Source organism: Vulpes vulpes, chromosome 2 (assembly GCF_048418805.1).
Source record: "Vulpes vulpes isolate BD-2025 chromosome 2, VulVul3, whole genome shotgun sequence".
Taxonomy (NCBI): domain Eukaryota; kingdom Metazoa; phylum Chordata; class Mammalia; order Carnivora; family Canidae; genus Vulpes; species Vulpes vulpes.
This window is the reverse complement of record NC_132781.1, coordinates 164,094,791-164,114,574: the sequence shown is the minus strand read 5'-3', so window position 1 is coordinate 164,114,574 and position 19,784 is coordinate 164,094,791. Positions and strand designations below refer to the sequence as shown.

At 57.3% G+C, this 19,784-nt stretch overlaps 3 protein-coding genes across 5 annotated transcripts in view; 1 reads left to right on the top strand and 2 right to left on the bottom strand.

Moving 5' to 3' along the window:
* Window positions 1–3,605, top strand: part of CLCN6 (chloride voltage-gated channel 6) — a 35,441-nt gene extending 31,836 nt beyond the window's left edge. For all 3 annotated transcript variants that reach the window (XR_003236986.2, XM_026011929.2, XM_026011930.2), the window contains exon 23: window positions 713–3,605. Coding sequence is in view for 2 of the 3 variants with exons in the window: in XM_026011929.2 (XP_025867714.1) it covers window positions 713–793 (81 nt within the window). In the remaining variant the exon portion in view is untranslated. The remainder of the gene's footprint in view (window positions 1–712) is intronic.
* A 3,005-nt stretch (window positions 3,606–6,610) lies between these two features.
* Window positions 6,611–8,308, bottom strand: NPPA (natriuretic peptide A). Its single transcript, XM_026011900.2, has 3 exons — window positions 8,090–8,308; window positions 7,663–7,989; window positions 6,611–6,908 (listed from the first exon to the last, which is right to left on the bottom strand). The coding sequence occupies exons 1-3, from the start codon at window positions 8,204–8,206 to the stop codon at window positions 6,903–6,905; spliced, it is 450 nt and encodes a 149-aa protein (XP_025867685.1). The 5' UTR covers window positions 8,207–8,308; the 3' UTR covers window positions 6,611–6,902.
* Window positions 8,309–10,398: 2,090 nt separating this feature from the next.
* NPPB (natriuretic peptide B) lies at window positions 10,399–18,404 on the bottom strand. Its single transcript, XM_026011870.1, has 4 exons — window positions 18,032–18,404; window positions 17,554–17,809; window positions 11,842–12,080; window positions 10,399–10,545 (listed from the first exon to the last, which is right to left on the bottom strand). The coding sequence occupies exons 1-4, from the start codon at window positions 18,182–18,184 to the stop codon at window positions 10,399–10,401; spliced, it is 795 nt and encodes a 264-aa protein (XP_025867655.1). The 5' UTR covers window positions 18,185–18,404.
* Window positions 18,405–19,784: the final 1,380 nt, after the last annotated feature.

Here is a 19,784-nt window from a genome sequence, read left to right as displayed (position 1 = left end):
TGACCTCCGGCCGCTCCCCACCCCCAGATGGGGCTCGGGGCTGGAACAGCCAGGCCTCTGCTCACGTGGTTGGTTGCCCTGGCAACTAGCCTCCATCCTTAGGGGCTTTGTAGAAGTTTGTCATTCATGTAGCTGAAAGGGGCTTGTCATGAACGGCAAAGGACACCCTTCTCGCTCTTTATCACTTCATCCCAAGAGTTCTGAGGGCCTTGTGCCAGAACAGGATGCGTATTTCCTGTTAAAAGTCACCGTGACACAAGGACCCAGGTAGTGCGGAGAGACGGTGTTCGTGAACCACAGCAAGGTTCAGGGGTCTCAGTGGCTCAGAGCCTGCACTGGGCTGTCTCTTGCACACACGTGTGAAGCAGGGGGCAGGTGGTGGGAACGGAGAAGCCCAGAGAGCGTGTGCCTGCTGAAAAAGACACTCCGATGCGGAGTTAGCTGGCCTTCCTGAACTTTCTCTCGGAGCTGGATTTGTCCCATTGCCCTCTAGGAGCCCTAGTTCCCTGTGGATCTCCTCCTCCTCAGGAAACCAGGGTGGCCTGGACACACATAGCGTGACCGGCTTGTCGGCATCTGTCACAGCGCCCTGTGGGCCGGGTGTCCGTCCCCGGCGTTTACTGCGGTGGATGAGGCAAGCTGAGCCCGCTCCCCTTCTTGCCCCAGCGGGTTTTCCCTGCAGGTGACGTGGATCTCTTTCTTCTTGTCCTAGATCGTGGGGATCATCACTCGGCACAACCTGACCTACGAATTTCTGCAGGCCCGGCTGCGGCAGCACTACCAGACCATCTGACGGCCCGGCGTGGCCTCACTGCCACACGCCGGCCCTCCCTGTCCCGGAGCTGCCCGGGGAGGCAGCTCGCTCGTGCTCCGCCGCCACGGCTGGCTGGGGCTGTTCCAGGACACGGAAGATTCCCACTCACCCACTCGCTCGGAAAGCCTACAGTCATCCAGCACTCCGCCGGTCAGAGGTCCTGGGGATGGTGTTGAACCGCAAGAGCTTGGACTTGTCTGACTTTCTCAGCAAGTATCTTCCTGTTTCCTGCTCCCTGCTTTCCTGCCGTCCAGCATGGGCTCAGGCCCCAGGCCCCTCCACCCCACTCGTGCCAGGACCAGAGGGGGCACCAGGCCTCAGCCACCAGGGGGGGCGGGGGGGGGGACACCCGGAGCACTTTTCATGCCCCTCCTGCTGCTTTCCTAGGGAACCCAGCTGTTGCCTTAAACCGCAATGGGGGAGGCTTTGCCAAGGCAAGCGCTGGGGGGAAGGCCAGTTGTGAACTGAAGTGAATCACCAAATTTAGGGACCGAGCGCTGAGACGATTGCCCGTGTGTCGGGGAGGCCTTCCCTCGCTGGGCTCTTGCCATGCTCAGCGGTTCGTCTGAAGGGAAACACTGCTCCCGGGGGGCGCTGCTGCTCAGGCTTGCCGCCGTGGGCACAGCCTCCTCGGAAGCGCCACCCTCCAGAAGCACATGTCCCCCTGACCGGCCCTGAAGGATAAGTCTGACGAGACGTCCGGTTCACAGCCGCCCTAGTCTTGAGCATCTCAGCTTCTCTCCTGGTGATTCCGGTTTCCCGAGGTCCGTCCCTCCTCCCGCCCTCTGCGCAGTTAATAACTTCCCTCGAGTTCTTACACGTGTCTTCCTGGCGAAGCAGCCACAGCCCAGAGGGTATTCGTATGTCCCCCCACCCCCCGACCAAGTTAGCTACAAGCTAAGCATCCCATGATAAAACTGCTCCACCCAACTCTGGGAAATGGTACCATTACCTCTAAGGTGGGCAGAAGCGAGTCCTGAGCCAGTGGCCACTGTAGGAACGTGACGCGGCCTGAGAAGCCCGGGTCAGGATGGAGCAGGTGGCTTATTCCAGGAGGGGAGGGGTGTTCCCGTCCTGGCCGTCCCCAGCCCGCCGAGGGGCCCAGACCTGGAAACTGTGCCGCCGGGGCCCTGGGCTGGCGGGAGAGCTGGCCGCACGTGCCCAAGCCTCGGCACTGACCCCAGGAAGGAAGCCCCGGTGTGTCCGTGACCGGTGTCTCCAGGCGGGAGGGCCTCTGACTAGACCCCCAAAGTGAACACGCGGTGTCGGGTGTTTTGCACTCACTCTCTCGAGCTCTGTGCTCTCCCCCCACTGCAGCCACACCCTGGGCCCGGCACAGCCCGTGGCAGATGCGCCCGGCGCACCAAGACGGCATCCGTCTGCATTTAAGTTCCTGTTGGGCTTTTTTGTGTAAACTGTTGGCAGTCGCCTGAGAGCCTGGGCACCCGGCCTCTCCGTCCCCGCGCCCTCTGCCTCGGGCTGACTTCCGTCCCGAGTCTGGCACGCAGCCTGGGGGTGGGCGCCCGTCCCGGCGCGGCCGCCCAGTCTCGTGCTCGGCGTGCTTGCTCAGCTCAGTGAGGGGCTGCTTCAGGCTCTTTGCCTCCTGACTGGCCGCCTCCGTTCTTCCCACTTCTCATCTCTGACCAAAAATACTTTGACTTCTAAATGTCTCAATTCCCTTGAATGCGTTTGGCTTGTGAAATGTGGATGGGACCCCCCGGCAAGTAGTTGGGGAGATCACAAGGACCAAAAAGGCAGGCCCTGCTCGCGTGCTCATGTTCCGCCAGCTGCCACTTGCGGCGGCACTCGGAGCCTGGCCGCGCTGCTCCTTCCAGTCGCCCAGGTCAGGGAACACCGGGATTGCCCGTCCCTGAAACTGGCAGAAGGAAAGTTCTCCGGGGTCTGGGTCAGCAGCGGCCTGCCTCCAGGCGGCCCCGGGTGAGTGTTGTGGGACTTTCCCGTCGTGCACATGCAATCCCCGGATGCTCGTTCCCTCTGGTGCGGCCCACAGGTAGCTGGCTTGGCAGGCGCCTCCCTCCGCATGAACCGGCCGCACGGCCGCCAAGGACCCAAACTCAGGCCCCTCTGGAAAGGCACATGGCTTCTTGTCCTCCGTGGGTGTCTGCCCTTACCAGATAAGCCCAAAGACAACCACTGCCCCACTTGTAACAAAATAACTGGAAGCCTCACCCCCTTGATAGAAACCCACGGTGTCCACGTCCCACCTATTTCCAGCCCCGTTGCCCCCTGGCAATAGGGTACGTCCACACACACAAGCCACAGGGGCGCTGGGGCTGGCTGGGGACGGTTCTCCGCGTGCTGGTCTCCTGCCTGCGGTGTCAGGCTCCCAGCTGGGGTGACTGGGAGGTCCCTCCCCACCGTGGGGCCTCGGCACTCGGGAGTGATTTGCTCATGAGCTTGTTCAACTAACGGTTCCTGGCTGGGATGGACGCTCGCTTGCTTGATCCAACCAACTATATGACATTGCTGACGCAGCCGCTGGAGACTAGAAAGCCTCTGGAAAGGCCGGAAGCCCCGTCCCGGGCCCTGTGGTGTTGACGTGCAGTATTACCCACGGCACCGTGGACACGGCCACCCCGACAGTCGCAGGCTTCCCTTGTTCCGTTTGCACTGTTGGTTTATATGGTAACACTAGCTAATTCTATGGTGTACATACATTGTATTTTTTTTAATTTGTAAAGTTCTATTTTTATTTGAACTTTTGGAACTTGGAAGTTCTCATTGTAACCGTAACCTGTCGGAATAAAATGTCTTCATCTGTCTCCTTTAACCTCCGTCTCAACGTCTCCACGGTGCTTGCTTTAGAGCGACTCGCTCCTCTTTCTAATGTGTAAAAATTGGAAAGCGGGAGAGTAGATTCATAGTCTCAGAGCTTCGCCAGCAAGGCTTCATTCCCAGGGGTCCACCTGCCACCAGCTTAGTCCTTCACAAACCTCACGAGGTTCCCAGGCCTCGGGCTCCTCCAGACGCTGTGCGATCCCGTTTCCTGTGCTCCTGCTTGTCAGAACCCACCTGCTCCCTCAGGGGCTGCTGCCGCAGCGGGGCTTGGGCCACCCGACTGTCCCGACAGCACTGTGCGTAGGCATCTGCCCCACTCACGGGTTCCCGGAAAGTCCGTGCCGAGTCCACAGGCCTTTAGGCCTCAGGACTAGCTTCCATGGTGCCGTCTGCCATTGCTCCCTGTTTTTGCCGGAAATAGGATCTTCTTTGTCTCTGGTCGATCTGCTTCAAGTTGCCACCATCCCGCCAGCACTAGAAGTGCTCTCGGTCAGTTCTGTGCCCCCGTGTCCCAGTGACACCCTGGGAGTGTGCCCAGGCCACCACACTTGCCTCCTTTCAGCTCCCACTCCCCGGGCCTCAGGAGCCCAGTTTGGACACTTTTTCCTGTCCCTGCCTTGGTTCCTCTCTGCCTCCTGGTTTTCTGCCCACCTGTGTTCAAAGTCCACGTGAAGAATATTTTTATTGAAAGTAATTAGATTAGGGCAGCTCGGGTGGCTCAGCAGTTTAGCGCCTGCCTTTGGCCCAGGGTGTGATCCTGCAGACCCCGGTTTGAGTCCCACATCGGGCTCCCTGCAGTGAGCCGGCTTCTCCCTCTACTTGTGTCTCTGCCTCGCTCTTCTAAACTCTTTTTTTTTTTTTTTTTTTTTTAATTTTTTTTTTTTTATTTTTTTATTTATGATAGTCACAGAGAGAGAGAGAGAGGCAGAGACACAGGCGGAGGGAGAAGCAGGCTCCATGCACCGGGAGCCTGATGTGGGATTCGATCCCGGGTCTCCAGGATCGCGCCCTGGGCCAAAGGCAGGCGCCAAACCGCTGCGCCACCCAGGGATCCCATCTGCCTCGCTCTTCTATCTCATGAATAAATAAAATATTTTTTTTTTAAAGGAAGTAGATTAGAGGTCTTTCCCCACCTCCACTCCCTATCCGTCAATTCACTTGCGGCCTCCCTCCTGCAAAGAGTGAATTACTACTTTATTCCCCCTTTTCCTAATTTCTGCTCAAGACCAAGAGATCTCCGGCGACGTTTACAGAGCTCGGGCTACGCCGTGCACTGCAGTGGCTCTGAACAGGCGTTTGCCTTCAGGGAGTTTGCAATCCAGAGGCACAGACGCGATGGCAAACCCAGGCAAGTTGTGTTGTATAACTGTTATATGGAAAATGCTGCTGGGGCAGAGCTCAACTCGTGCCAGGCACGTGGTATCGGGGAAGGCTTCAGGGACAACGTGGCATTCTCCACGGGCCTTGAATGTGTAGAATGTTCCCGGGAGCCCTGGATAAATGGCATTACAAGAGGAAGGGACAGGATGAATGAGGGCTGGAGAAGTGAATGCTCGGTGGGGGAGGGCGGTTGGAGGAATGTCCTAGATTCTGCTGTGGAGAGGGGGACGTGCAGGGTGGGAAAACAGATTAACTTGGCGGCTGGTATTCTCTGCTTTTCAGAAGCAGATACAAAGAAATGGCGTCTTCCCCAGTGCCTCCCCCTCAGCCTAGGCACCTGGGACCTGAATTAGAGCAAGGGGGTGGCTACTTTTTATTTATTTATTTATTTTATTTTTTTGGTGGCTACTTTTTAATTATGTGTTATTACCCAAAAGGCACGCAAACATGCCATTTGTCAACAAAGCAAATGTTTCTTTACACCTTGCTCAGCTCTCAAACCCAAATACAGTGACTGCTCTTCTTAAACCTTCAAGTGCAACTCTCTCAGCTGCAGCCATGAACTCTCTCAAAATGCATCAGAAAACATTTCGTGGGCAGCCCGGGTGAAAGAAAGAGAAAGAAAGAAGAAAGAAGAAAGAAAAAAGAAAGAAAGAAAGAAAGAAAGAAAGAAAGAAAGAAAGAAAGAAAGAAAGAAAGAAAGAAAAAGAAAGAAAAGAAGGAAGGAAGGAAAGAAAGAAGAAGGAAGGAAGGAAGGAAGGAAGGAAGAAAGAAAGAAAGAAAGAAAGAAAGAAAGAAAGAAAGAAAGAAAAAAAAGAAAGAAAGAAAGAAGAAAGAAAAGAAAAAAAGAAAGAAAGAAAAGAAAAGAAAACATTTCGTTAGGGTCCTCACTTATTATAAATATGTCTCTGGAAAAAAAAAAAAAAAAGAACTTGGTCGTACAAAAAATTGTCCATGGAGTACAAGCAACATTTGACGCCACCATGAAAAAAGCCCAGATATTTGTTAAGTTTCCTCTTCAATAAATAAGTGCCCCGAGTGTGAGCAAAATCTGAAAAATAAGTGCCCTCTCCGTCCGTCTCCTGGGGCATTTTCGGGATCTGTGATGAGGCCAGAGTGAAGAAACAAGATTGTGAACTGCAGTTTGAGCTCCACCCACACCTCCAACCAAGGAAAAAGTTGGGGGTGAGGGCTGGGGAGGGAATGAAAGGAGAAAAAAGTTGTCCAAACCCGCAGAATGCACAACACCAAGGCTTGACCCTAATGTCAAGTGTGGGCTCTGGTGGTAAGAGTGTGCCGGTGTAGAGTCATGGTGTGTAGCAAGGGCCGGGCTCTGGCCGTGAGGGAGGGAGGCCCCGCGTGTGTGCAGGCAGGCGGTTGTGGGAAACCTCTGTACTTCCTGCTTAATTTGGCAGCGAACCTGACACTGCTCCCCGAAATAGAGCGTACTGTGTTTAAAAGGAAGAAGAAAGAAACCGAGCACTCTCCTCTCTGGCAAAAGGTAACCGGGTCCTCAGCCTGGGAGAAGAAAGACCACGCCGACCACGCCGACCCGCCACCCGGCCACCCGCACGCGGACCACACGACCCAGACTTGGCTGCTGTCCGTGGTGCTGAAGTTTATTCGTTTTCAAACCCCTTTCAGTGACAGGTGAGTGTCTATGCTAAAATGTTAACGCGTGGGGTGGGAGGGGTGGGAAAGCCACAATTCAGCCAAGTTATCTACATTTAGCACAGAACGTGAGAAACATCGCCGAGAGGCTGCAGCTTGAATACGGTCTCGGTGCTCGTCACGGCTCAACTTGATGGCAGTGAGCTGGGACAAAGTTGAGTGAGAGACCCCAAGGGATGAGGGTCTCTCGGAATCTGCCCCCGGGCCAGGGCCTCCTTTTCCTCCCTGGCCATTATCTTCAGTACTACAAAGAGAACAGACACAAGTTTGACTTGGTGACCTGGCTCTTTTGGAAAGGTCACTCTCACAGGACTGTGTTCACTTCCCACCAGCACCCCCCACCCCAGCCTGACAACGCCAGGAGTTTCACGAATGGGTGCACAAGTTGCTCCGTAAACGTTAGAAGTCAACCCCGATGGCTTGCTTGCTTGCTTGCTTGTTTGCTTTTTTTCTTTTTAAGATTTATTTATTTGAGAGAAAGAGAGAGCACCAGCACATCCATGTGTGCGTGAGGGGAGGGGCAGGGGGAGAAATCTCAAACAGACTCCCCGCCGAGCATGGAGCTGGACATAGGGCTGGAGCCCCACCTGGAGCTCGATCCCACAACCCATGAGAGCATGACCCGAGCGGAAACCAAGAGTCGGGCGCTCAACCTACTGAGCCACCCAAGCACCCCAACCTGGTCATGATCATTTATCCTTTAGGATCCGGCAATTCTGGGGAGAAACATGAACTACCGATCAGCAAGATGAAGGTGGTTTGGCCCCATGAACATTTTAAGTTCCCAGTGTTCATGGCAGTACCTTTTTTTCCCTTAGCATATACTTGGCAGCCTGCAGCTGCGGATGAGGTCATTGCCCCAAGTTGGGGCAAGCATTTCAAAGGAAGTAAGCTTCCACCCTGGTCGCCGCTGCAGGAGGCATGCCCTGGCTGGACTTTTTGACAAGGTGAAACCACAACTTCCTCCCCATCCCGTATCCATCCCCAGCTCCTCTTACCCGGAAGCTGTTGCAGCCCAGTCCGCTCTGGGCTCCAATCCTATCCATCCTGCCTCCGAAGCAGCTGGACCTCCGCAGGCTCCGAGGGGCAGCAAGCAGGGCTCTCAGCTTGCTCTTCAGGAGGGCAGATCTATCGGAGGAGTCCCAGGGGCTGCGCCCAAGGGCACCCCCATCTCTCTGGGCTGGGCTGACCTCCCCCGTCCAGGGAGGCACCTCAGGCAGGGGGCTGAGAGCTGCCCCAGCTTCCGCATTCTGCTCACTCAGGACTTGGGGAGACTCGGCTTCATCTTCTAAAGGCATCTTGTCCTCCAAGCGGTCCAGCAAGTTCTTTACAAAAGGAACACACAGGGAAAGGGAGAGTCCCACTGACCGGCACAGCGTCACAAGGCCCCCTGGCCCCGCACTGTGGCCCCTGTTCTGGCCCTACCTTGAAATCCAGCAGCTCTGCGTTGGACACAGAGCCGTACACGGGGTTAGCGCCCGTCTGCCCCAGGAGCTGAACTGCCAGGAAGAGGAGGAAGCTTGCGGCGATGGGGGAGCCCATGCTGGCGTCGCTCGAGGAGTGGCCCGGTGCTTGCTGCCCCCCTGTCCTCTCGCCTCCCTCTCTCAGCCTCCGTCCGCCTCTGTCTCCCAGCTGCCCTGCGCCTCCTCTTTTTATAGCCCCCCGGCTCTCCAAGAGCACAAGAGGGACGGAACCCTCCCCATTCTGTCACTTGCAGCGATAAAGCAGCTGAATGAGGAGCAGCAGAAGATGGCCTTTTAAAGCTATCAGGCCCGCAGAGCCTGTCACTACCCCTCCACCTTGAGCAGCCCAACAGCCCCGGACCCTCAGCGGCAAGAGCCACATTCTTGTTGATTTGCCTCAAGAGGTTCCCACTTCAAAGGTGTGAGAAGAGCAAAAAAGAGTCCTTGGTTATCTTACAGCGATGCCTGGGGCTTCTTTCTCCTCAGCAACGGGACCCACGCAGGGAGGCAGAGGGTGACGGTTGGCCGGCGCCCAGCTCCCCCGGTTGGTTTTCTGCTCAGCTGTCAGGGGCTCCAAATAAGGGCGGGAGGGGAGGAAGTGGCAGGAAGCCTGCAGCTCGGGACAAATTAGTCCAGATGCTCACGCTGGCCTCACACCTGACTCATCGGCCGTGGGGGCAGACCTCCCCTCCAGCTGGGCCGCCCTCGCTCCTGGCACTCGCTCTCAGCGGTCAGGTGAAGAGAGAGTTATTTTTTAGAGTATTAAATAGTCAGCCTGGAACCAAATGTGATGAGTGTCCCAAGAATTCAGCTCCCAGACATAAACACCAAGCAAAGTTTTGGAAACACAGCCATCCCTCCGCCAAGCCCCTCCTCTTCCCCTCTGCGGTGTGGAGGGAGGTGGGTTCGTAGAGATGCCAACATTTTCATCCCATCACCTCGCTGCCCATGGAACCCCAGGCTCTGAATGTGAGGCTTCCGATGCCCCCAGCCCTCCCGGGAAAGCTCCCTTGGCGAGTCGGCGGGTGGGGAAGTGGCACACGGTTTCCCTTAATGCCTCCTGCGTCCTGCTGCGAGGCCACACGAGTGATGAGCCACCAAGGCCTCTGCTTTCCTGGCCCCAAAGAGAATTTACAGGCAGCAAGACTGTCCTGTCCACGTGTAACGAGTGGCTTCCATTCGCTGAGCACCGAACTCCACATCGATGGATTGCTTGCCTCCTACTCGATGCCCCAGGCAAATGCTAAGTGTGAAGGGTGGAGAGGCCTGCATCGTAGCCCCAGACAAACCGAGTTACACGCATCATCACCGCCTCATTTGCCCCATTTGTAAAAACCTGCTCCCCCCACCAAGGTTGTCAGGTGAACTGACTAAGGCGTGAACGCACCATGAAGGGCCATCTGTGTGCAAGATGGTACTAACGGTTGCCTTTATTGAGCAGCTGTATGTGCCAGACGCTGTACCGAGAGCTCCGTGTGGATGACCTAACTGCCGTCACCGCCCATTCAGGGGGCACAGACTGAGGCAGAGGTTATGTCCCCTGCCCAAGGTCACTCAGCTCCCAAGTGGCAGAGCCAGGGCTCGAACCCCAGGTCTGACGCCAATGCCCGCACTCCTACCCATTTCGCAGATGCTGCTGCTGCCTCTTAGCGTGATGGTTCCTTACCAGCCCTTTCGGGGCGGTATCTGATTCAACACACCCCTGAACCCCCTGTCCCGGGTGGCCTCGAAGAAGCTCCTTCACCTGCCCCCTTCCTAGGGGCTGTAGCTTCGGGTGCTTGGCAAGCGTGTGTGTGAGTGTGCGTGGACCACCCCAAGGAGGGGGTCGTCCAAGCCCCACAACCTGTTGACGCACCTGCCGTGCCTCGGCGTACCCCACGGAACTCAGGAAAGTGCGTGGAATGACCCACTCTGCCCCAGCCAGACCCCCGCTGGCCGATCAGGTGCACAGGCTGTTCCCTGGGGCGGGGAAGTGGGGGCAGGACGTCGGGGCAGCACGCGGCCGGGGGTCACAAGAGGCACCCAGGGTGACGTTACTCTAACGCAGAAGGAGAAAGGAGCCCTGTCCGGTAACCTTATCCGGGTCAGCTGACCTCAGCTTCAAATCCAAAGTGGGTGCAAGGCCGAAGAGGAGCTCTGGGGGCCAAACCCCTGGATGCAGAGGAGTCCCTGGAATGTGCTCACAGCTTAACGGCGCGGTTGGCAGGGTTATTATTAGCAGAGGATTCATGAGCGGCCTCCTGGGGGGACTGACGCTCCTTGCTGGGTGCGTCACGCGGCCCGGCTCCTGGAGATGCCCTTTCCGACAGGCCTGGCTGCGGGCGGCGGCTTCCGGAAGGGCGGCGGGGCAGGTGGGCTCCGGGGAGGCTGGGCCCCGGGGGCCGCTGCGGCTCCTCTGCCCCGAGCCTCTTCTGAAGGCTGGCGGCGGCCCGAGGGAAGCGGAAATGCTGTTCAGGGCTCCAGGAGGAGAACCTCAGAATTTTCCCAGCTCCTTGTATGATCCTCTTCCAGGCGGAATCCTGAGCAGGGCATTAGTACCCGTTGTTGAGTTGCTTGCTTGCTTGCTTTCTTTCTTTCTTTCTTTCTTTCAGATTTTATTGATTTATTTTTGTGTAAGAGAGCGAGGGAGCACGGGGTGGGGGGTGAGGAGGGGCAAAGGAAGAAGCGGACTCCCCGATGCAGGGCTCCATCCCAGGACCAGGGATCGTGACCTGAGCCCAAGGCAGACACTCAACCGACTGAGCCACCCGGGTGCCCCAGTGGTTGACTTTCTTCTATTAGCGAGGGGGTTTTTGTTTGCTTTGGTTTTGGGGTTTTGTGTGTGTGTGGAAGGGGGGTGGCGAGAAAAAGAATATTTGGTTTTGCTGCCCCGAGGACTTCACGCAGAACCAACAGCAGCTCCTGCCCTGACAAGGCTTAGTAGGAAGACAAGCCTCAAATACCCTTATCACCCCGACCCTCGCAAAGCTTTGCTTTGTGCCTGTAACCGAAAATGGCCTGACGTCAAGTTTCCCTTCTTTCCCACGCCCCTCCTCAGCTGGGAGGAGTCGATCTTTAACAGAGCGTTGGGAAGCCAGCCTGGAGGAGTGAGACGGAAGAAAAGCAAAAAGCAGAGAAAACCAGATCCACCTCCCACCCCCACCTCCCTCATTAGCCAAAAAGTCAAGAGCCTTTATTTCCCGATCACTGGAAAGAAGTTGCCTTAGTCATAGGATGGAATGAGCCCTGCAAATGGGTGGGGGAGCCCAGAATTGGGGCGTCTCTAGTTTCCATCTCAGGGTTTCTGTTTTAGGATCCTCCGTGGGGATGCCGCGGGCTGCTTCCGGGGCCGTGAGACCCCAGCAGTGTAACACTTGCACAAGGCTGGTGTGAGAAACCCGGCACGGGCACGGCGTGATGGTGTCGGACGCAAGTGGTCTAAAGCAGAAGCCCCAGTTGGGAGAAGTCGGTAAGGCCCCGGTGCATACTTAGGGATGGTTGTTTCTGACTTTGAAAACGATGTTCTGTTTCTTTGGCACAGCGTGGAGGTCACCGGGACTGGAAGTTGGCGGCAGGTTCCCTAGAAAGCAAGGCTCAAGGCCAAAGTTCAGTTGCCAAAGTTCAAGGAAAGCGAGAGCGAGGAGAAAAGAGACACGAGGCCGGGTATTAGTTAACTCCTGCTGTGTAACAAGTTACCCCGAACCTTAGCAACCTGAAAGGACACACGCCCTTCACCTGCCAGTCCTGTGGGTGAGGAATCAGGCCCGCCCAGCTGCGGGCCCCCGGCTCGGGGCTCTCACGGGCTACGGGAAGGTGTTGGCTGGGGCTGCAGTGAGCGCCAGGCTCGGCTGGACGATCTCTCTCGGGGTCACCCGTCCGTCCACTGACGGACCTCAGCTCCGGGGTGACCACTGGCCGGAGACGCCCGTTACTCAGCAGTCGGGGCCCCTCTGGAGCCGTGCAGCTGACTTCCTCTGGTAGAGACAGAGGTTATGGAAAGTCTCGGTAACCTCGCCTTGGAAGCGGCATCCCAACATCTTTGTCGTGCTGCGCGGGGATTACACAAGGGCTTGGGGTCCAGGAGGTGGGGGGCTGCGGGGCCCCCTCAGAGGCTGCCCATCACGGAAGAAGAGGGAGAGCAAACAGAAGGTGATACGCTCCCAAGCTGGCCACCTTAGTGTTCGGAGGGTCCAGCCGGACATCCCCACGGAGCTTCCTGGAGCCCGGCGCCCGGGGGAGCATGAGGGGAGAGCAGGGTGAGGGCAGTACGTTAGGTGCCCAGGGCGGCTCTAACGAAGTGCCACAGACTGGAGGCCTTCCGGTGCCCAAAGCCTGTTGTCTCCCGGTGCTGGAGGCCAGAAGTCCAGAATCGAGGTGTCGGGGAGGCCACACTCCCCCCGAACCCTGTGATGGGGAGACTTCCTTGCCTCCTCCCACCTCCGGCACCTGCCGGCCCTCGGCGTCCTCGCCTTGTGGATGCAGCCCCCAGGCTCGGCCTCTGCCCTCAGAGGCCATCCTCGCTCTGTGTTTTTCTGTCCTCTTCGTATAAGGACACCAGTCCTACTGGATTGGGAGCCCACGCTGCTCCGGTCTGACCTCGCGTTAACTCACCCCGTCTACTTTGCAATAAGGTCACATTCTGAGGTTCCGGGGGTTCAGGACTTCAACATGTCTTTTAGGGAGAGGGGATTCAGCCCATTGCAAACACTTTATCCGTGGGCTCCTTTCTAACTCCGTACCCGCACCCCACCGCTGCCCCAAGGCCAGGAATTCCCCTTCCCTCTGGGCTGCACTACCGAGCTCCTTCAGGTGGTAGCGGGGGAACCCGAGATTCCATCCATTCGGGAACTGGTTTGGCAATCTCTCCGGGTGACCCTGCCTGCTGGGGGACGGGGCTTGGTGGCACACGGAGGCAGAGAGGCGGTCAGACCGCAGCGCGGAGAACCGGGCAGCCGATGCCTAGGCTGCATTTCTGGGAGGCCAGAGACACAGGCCGAGTACGCGGCAGTGCGCTTGTCGCCGCAGGACGCCCCTGCCGTGCTGTTCCAGCGCCCAGCGCGGAGCTGACGCATCCGGATTCTTAAGAAAATATTTTCCGAACGGTGGAATCCACGCGTGTGCCTTCAGCGCCTCTCCTACGCACCCAGGCCTCCGAGGTACATGCCTGAGCGCCCACGACTGAACCTCGCCCACCCCGGGGCCTTCACGGAGAGGAGTCGTCACTCTCTGGCCAAAACATGAAGGTTCCGCTTCTCCCCTGATGCAGGAAGAACCAGATGAGGGAGCCTGGAGTGGAGAGGCCAGTTAGAAGGCTGGTGAGCGGACGTCAACGGGAGTGATGAGGACACAAGCCAGGAATGGAAGTGAAGGGCTGTGTGTAGGAGATGCTAGGAACGAGGCGAGTGGACCCCGGCGCCTGCCTGGGTGGTCCGGCAGGAAGGACGTCAAGGAAGAGTCCAGGGGCTCTAATCACCCAGGGTGGAGCTCCTGGAGGAGCTTTAATCATTGGGGAGTATCTAGGTTTGGGTTCTCCTGAACCAGAGACAAGGATCCAAGCACAAGTAGTTTACTTTGGACACAATCCCAGGAGACGTGGGCAGGAGGAGGAGGAAATGACCACCATGGCCAAGCGGGGCTCGAGCCCTCGTCCCACAGAGAACCCCCGGGAGAGGTGGAAGACGCACGCCACCAGGGTCTCTTGGTGAGGGTGGGAGCCAGCACCCCGGAAACGTTCCGGAACATCCAGGCAGGTCCAGGGGGCTGGTCCCTGCCCCGATGGGAGAAATGGGTCACCTAGTGACACAAGACTGCTTGTGCAAGCTAAGGGAGCACATGAGAAGTCCTCCCGAGGCGGAGGCAGAAGCCTGAGACCTGCCGCGGGAACCAAGCCAGGAGGCCGAGTCTGTGGTCTTGGTCACGTCTGGCTCTGCAGGAGGAGAGTCAGAGTTTCTCTGAGGGTCGAAGCTGCCACAAGACGGATGGAGCGGGCTCAGCGTCCCTGGAGGATGTCACGGGTGCAGATTCGGTGGCACAAGAAGGCATTTAGTCCCAGCGCTGTCCTGACTCCTGTAGCCTCAACACTTGGCCCCCGGGAAAGCTCGTCCACCCTCCGCGGAGAGTCCCTCCGGCTCTGAAGCCTGGGGTTGGGCCCCCTGGGCTCTATTTTCACGGGCCCATCTTTCTGGGACGCTTGTAGCGACGAGCATCTGTGGAGAGACGAACTCTGGCAGCTTCATTGGGCGACACTGGTAATAGGGAAGCCAGGGAGGTCGAGGCCATGGCTGTGGCTGTGCCAGGGTCACGGTGAGGGAGGGCGGGGTTTAAGGGCATCTGTAGACGGTGCACGTGTGCCACTTCCCACAAACACCAGACACCTGGGGAGCTCGGTGAGCTGTGACGCCACGGGCACTGCAGGCTCCCAGCATCTCAGGCACACACATTTGGCTCCCTCGCAGTTCTCTCTGGGGTCCTCTTCCCTAGACCTTTGCTTGGGGAAAAGGTACAAACAACAGACGCTCCCACCTGGATGAGCCAAACTCGACGGCAAGGACTCTGCGTGCTGGCTGGATCGGGGGCGCGGGTGTTCTGGGCGAGGTCTGCCCTCATCCCCTGAGCAAGGGGGGAGGCTGCCCGCAGGCAGGGGCGCCAAACGCTGCCCTGAATGAGGCCCTTAGGAGGGCAGTTTGCCCTCCCACCCGCAAGCCTGATTCAGTGACCTGGGAGGGGCCAGGAGTGCAGGGATTAGGGGCCTGGGTGCTGAGCCGGGCTGTGTGGCCTTGAACTCTGGCTCTGCCACTTGCTCACTGCATGGTCTTGAGCAAGTTGCATCACCTCCCTGTACCTCAGTTTCCCCTTCTGTTAAAATGAGGGAGAGGGAGAGTTCTTCTGGGAGGCTCAGCAGTTGAGCATCTGTCGGCCTTTGGCTCAGGTCGTGATCCTGGGGTCCCAGGCTCGGGTTCCCCACAAAGAGCCTGCTTCTCCCTCTGCCTGTGTCTCTGCCTCTCATGAATAAATAAATTAATTAAATTTTTTAAAGAAAGGATTTGTTGCAAGGACTATACGAGTTAGCAGAACTGTACCTGTGGCATACTGAGGCCCCTGTGAAAGTCGACTACACCGAGCACTCGTCGCCTTCCCCGGGTCAGAGACGCCAGGCAACGGTGGCTCGAGGTCTTATTAGAAAGTAACCCACTCCTAAACCTCATTTGAAGAATCTAAAAAGGGATCCCTGGGTGGCGCAGTGGTTTGGCGTCTGCCTCTGGCCCAGGGCGCGATCCTGGAGACCCGGGATCGAATCCCACGTCGGGCTCCCGGTGCATGGAGCCTGCTTCTCCTTCTGCCTGTGTCTCTGCCTCTCTCTCTCTCTCTCTCTCTCTGTGTGACTATCATAAATAAATAAATAAAAATAAAGTAAAATATAAAGAAAAATCTAAAAAAAAAAAAAGAAAAATCTTAGCTGATGTCGTTGGCTATCCATACCCTCTGGCAGGCGCTGCATTGAAATGAGAACTAACACAGAGCCCACGCCACTCGGGGTTCCCCTTGCTCACTCTCGGAGAAACATCTGCTGAGAGCAGCAGAGAGGTCAGGAGGTGAAGGTCAAGGCCAGGAGCGCAGGAAAGAGCACAGGCTCCAGAGTCTCTGCCTCTCCACGCACATCTCGGGGCTGGTGTTTGTGGCCACCCGCTGCCGGGTACGAGGCTTCGGTTTTCTGGGTCCCCGTTTTCTCACCCACCAAATGGAGATAAGAATGGTCCTGTGCCCTCTGCAGAGCTAGGGTCACAAAAGGCATTCTGCGCAGATGGGCTGCGTGAGCCGAGTCCTGGAAGCCCGAAAGCAGGGGAGCGCAGCCCCGGATGCCTGGGAGGCAGGTTGCATGGGAACGGGGGTGAGGGGGGCTACAGAGGACAGGACAGTGACCCCCGCGGACTCCCTGCTGAATAAGGCGACACAGTAGGATTCTGGTGGCTGCTCCTTTCCTGCCCTAGAAGGAGACGTTTCTCTCTCCGAGGCAGAGAAGTAAAGATGCGGAGCCCGCAGAGAGGGGCGCCCTGGAACGCTGGGCCTTTGTCAGACACGTCTACACCTCTGGGCTTGAGACATGGGAACACCATTAACCTCAGGGTTTTAAAGTCCTTCTCAGGATGACATCAGGAATCGAAGACTGGAAGCTGAGGTTTGGGGCAGAGTGGAGAGCTCACCCCCATTTAGAGGTGCGTGCAAGCCAGCGTGTCTCACACCCACACACACGGCCCCTAATCTCTGAGATTTCCGCTTAGCCCCCCTGGAAACAAAACCACCGGGGAGAGCGCGTCCGATCGATCGATCGCACAATTCCGGGCAGAGGGGAAACTAGTAAAGCAAAGGCCGACACACACCCTCGCTTGCACCAACGAACGTATCAGGGCCCATTTCCACTCCCAGGGAGAAACCACCAGCTTTGAAGAGCAGTTCCTGCAGTGTCTTGAGTGCTTGGGGTATTTATAGACGTTTCAGAGCATGAAAAACTCTTCAGGAGAAGGAAGGCGCCCCCGCTCCTGCTTGACCAGCCCTGACGCCGTGTCCCCACCCCGCCATTAAGACATCCTTGGAAGCTTCAAGAAAACAAAAGGGTTTGCGGTTTGGGGGTTTCGTTTTTTTAAATGATGTGTTACTTTTAATGCACAGGGACAAATCGGTTTCAAAAGAAGCTCTAAGGTTGACTTTATTTCACCGTGGAAAATCCGTGCTCAGGGATCAGAATCATCTTATATAAAACAATCGAAATAAATAAATAAATAAATACGAATAAATAAGATCTGCTTCCAAGGGGCTCAGGGGGCTGCTGAAGAATCCGATGCAGATGTCTGCAGCCGGGACTTCCTCTTAATACTTTCTCAGCACTGTGGGAGGAGAGAGAGGGGGATGATGGCGTCAGGTGGGAGACTGAGGCAGGATCTGAGCTTCCCAACCCCAGGGGCCATCCCTGCCACCAACCCCCACCCTCAGCCGATCTGGATGTTTGAGGTTTGGAATAATCCATCTCTCTAGACCTCAGTCTCCTCCTCTGTTAACTGGGAATCATCACTGCCCTGGTGACCCTGACCTCTGCCTTCGTGGCTACAGACAGACAGAGAGAGCTACGAGGACGATGTTTAGGACTCTTTCTGCTCCAAGGAGACGCTTCCAGACAATGACTGGATTCCATCCTAAGATGATTCTGCCCCTTTGGGTGCGAGAGGCAGGAGGGGGCTAGGAGGTGGGTAGGGACCCTGGACAACGATGTCCACACATAGTATTTCCAGAAACGTACTCCTTGGCCCTTAGGACTGTCAGCAAGAAGGAGCGATGTCCAGATGTCCTTTCCTCAGAGTGTGATCCCCCGAGACAACAAACCCAGAAGGGGTTCCAAGGGTCGAACCCAGGGGCCTGGGGAGGGGGAGCCAAGGCGGCAGGGAGGCAGCTTACCATTGCAGCCCAGGCCACTGAGGGAGCCGATCCGGTCCAGCCTCCGGCCAAAGCACCCTGACTTGTGCATCATCTTGGGGCTGCGTAGTCTTCTCAGGGCCTGGAGGACATTGTCACGGGGTGCAAGGACCCCCACGGGGCGTTCCTCCCCGGCCTCCGGGGCTTCTGTGGGGCTGTGGCTCCGGTGCAGGGGTTCCAGGGCCAACTGCTCTGCCTGCAGCTCTGAAACTGTGTCCTTCAGACGGCCCAGCAGCTCCTGCAATGGACGGCCTGAGCCTCAGGAACCCACGCCGGGGCGGAACCACCCTTGCACCCAAGTGAAGCCGCCGCCTTGGGTATGGAGTCCTGGCACCCAATCTCGTCACTTTCTGATTCCCTTATCACTAATTCCCAAGGGAGACTGAGGACTTGGGACAGTGGCTAAGCCCCTGTGACCTGCTGCCACCCGCCGCGGCCTTCAGGCAGGCTGAGCGCTCACCTGCACGGCCCACAGTCCCGAGGCTTCCAAGGCTTCCGAGGCTTCCGAGGCGGGGCCGCGGCCGCCCAGCGGGTGGGGGCGGCCTCCGAGTGGCGACAGGTGCAAGAACAGGAGGAGCAGGAGGGCCCGGGGCAGCGCTGCGCAGGGCTCCATGTCTCTGGAGAGAAGTGGGGAAAGAGACGTCCGGCTGCTGAGCTGCTGCGCTGCGACCAGGGTCGGGTGTCACCGCTTCGGGGCAGCGGGTGCTCTCCTGGATCCCGCGGCAACGGGGGCTTTTTATCCCTTATCCCGCGCCTGGGGTTATCTCTGATTTATCGGCCGCATTCCGGCCGGCTGAGCTCAGGGCGGGGGAATGCGCCCCTCCGCGCCTGCGACCATGCCGCGGGGTGGAGGCTGGAGAGCAGGCCTTGTATAGAAATGGGCCTGGCCCCCGGGGGTGGGGCCGGAGGGGGACACCAACAGGTCCTTGGCCTCCTCGGCTCCCTCCTTCCCTGCCTTTCCTCCGCCCCCAAGCATCCCTGGAGCGCGGAGAGACAGCTCCAGGAGTGCGGGGCGCCGGGTGACTCAGAGCAGAGGAGCCCCAGCCCGCAGCCCACCCGCGGCGAGCCCCCCTCCGCGTCCCCCCCTCGCCTCCTCTGCGCTGTGCTCCGGGCCCGGCCGCTGTCCGTGGTGCTGAGCCATCTGAGCAAACTCAACCCAAAAGGTCTTGGCTCTTCTCCCCTCAGGCCTAGCTCCCCACTCAGGTCCAGCCAGGAAGACAAGCATGGAGTAGGGACGAGACCCTGAGACACCGCCCCCCCCCCCGCACCCACCGCCTGCACAAGGATGCTCATTTTCCAATGTCATCTGATTAAAAGCCTGAGCATGACAAGGAACTTCTGGAATGCTGACCCTGCTTCCATCCCTTAAACGGTAGGGCTTGATTTGGCTGGAATTTTGAGAGGCAAAGCCCAGAGATGAAGTCACCCAGGAATGCCGTCTATCAAACCTCCTCCAGGTGCCAACGCCTCCTCTCCCCACCCCCCCACCAAGCCAACATAGGACAGGAAAAAGGGCAAAGATGACCGGAAGATGGTTATCTATTTGGCAGGACACTAGAAGTGTGGGGAGCACCCCTCCCCAGTGCCTCCTTCATCTGACCATCCATGACCTAATTCCCGTTAGCAGATGGTCCCGACCTCCTGTCTGTGATCACAAATGAGGCTGCAAAGAAAAATGGCCCTGGGAAGAGACACAGCAGATTAAATCTCCCCTAAAGCACGCATGACTGATGTCACCACCCCTTCCAGATGCCTTGTGTTGACAAGCAGCAGGATGAGAGAGTGAGATATGGGTGACGGAGAAAAGGCAGCAAGAGGCAGAAGCTATGGCCTCGAAGCAAATCTTTCCTTAGAAAAATAGCATCTGCCAAATATGTGAGAAGAAATACTGTTACCGGTTTTCATTTTTCAAATGAGGAAACTGATCCTCAGAGGAATTAATCTGCGCTCTCAGTTGACAAGTGGTAAAGCTTGGGTTGCAACCCAGGCAGTCTGACTCCAGACCTGATGCTCTTAATCACTGCCAGGGTGATTGCAAGACAGAATTAGATTAATCCACTGTCGTCTCTGAAGGTACAGAAAGCTGTGGCATGAGGGATGCGTAAGTTGGTGGCTGTGTGTGCAAGGAGAAGGATGTAAAGCGTGGCCAAGATGACCATTTTGCAGATGAGGATGGAGGAGGGTAAGGGCTCTGTAGAGGTGCCACGCCAGTC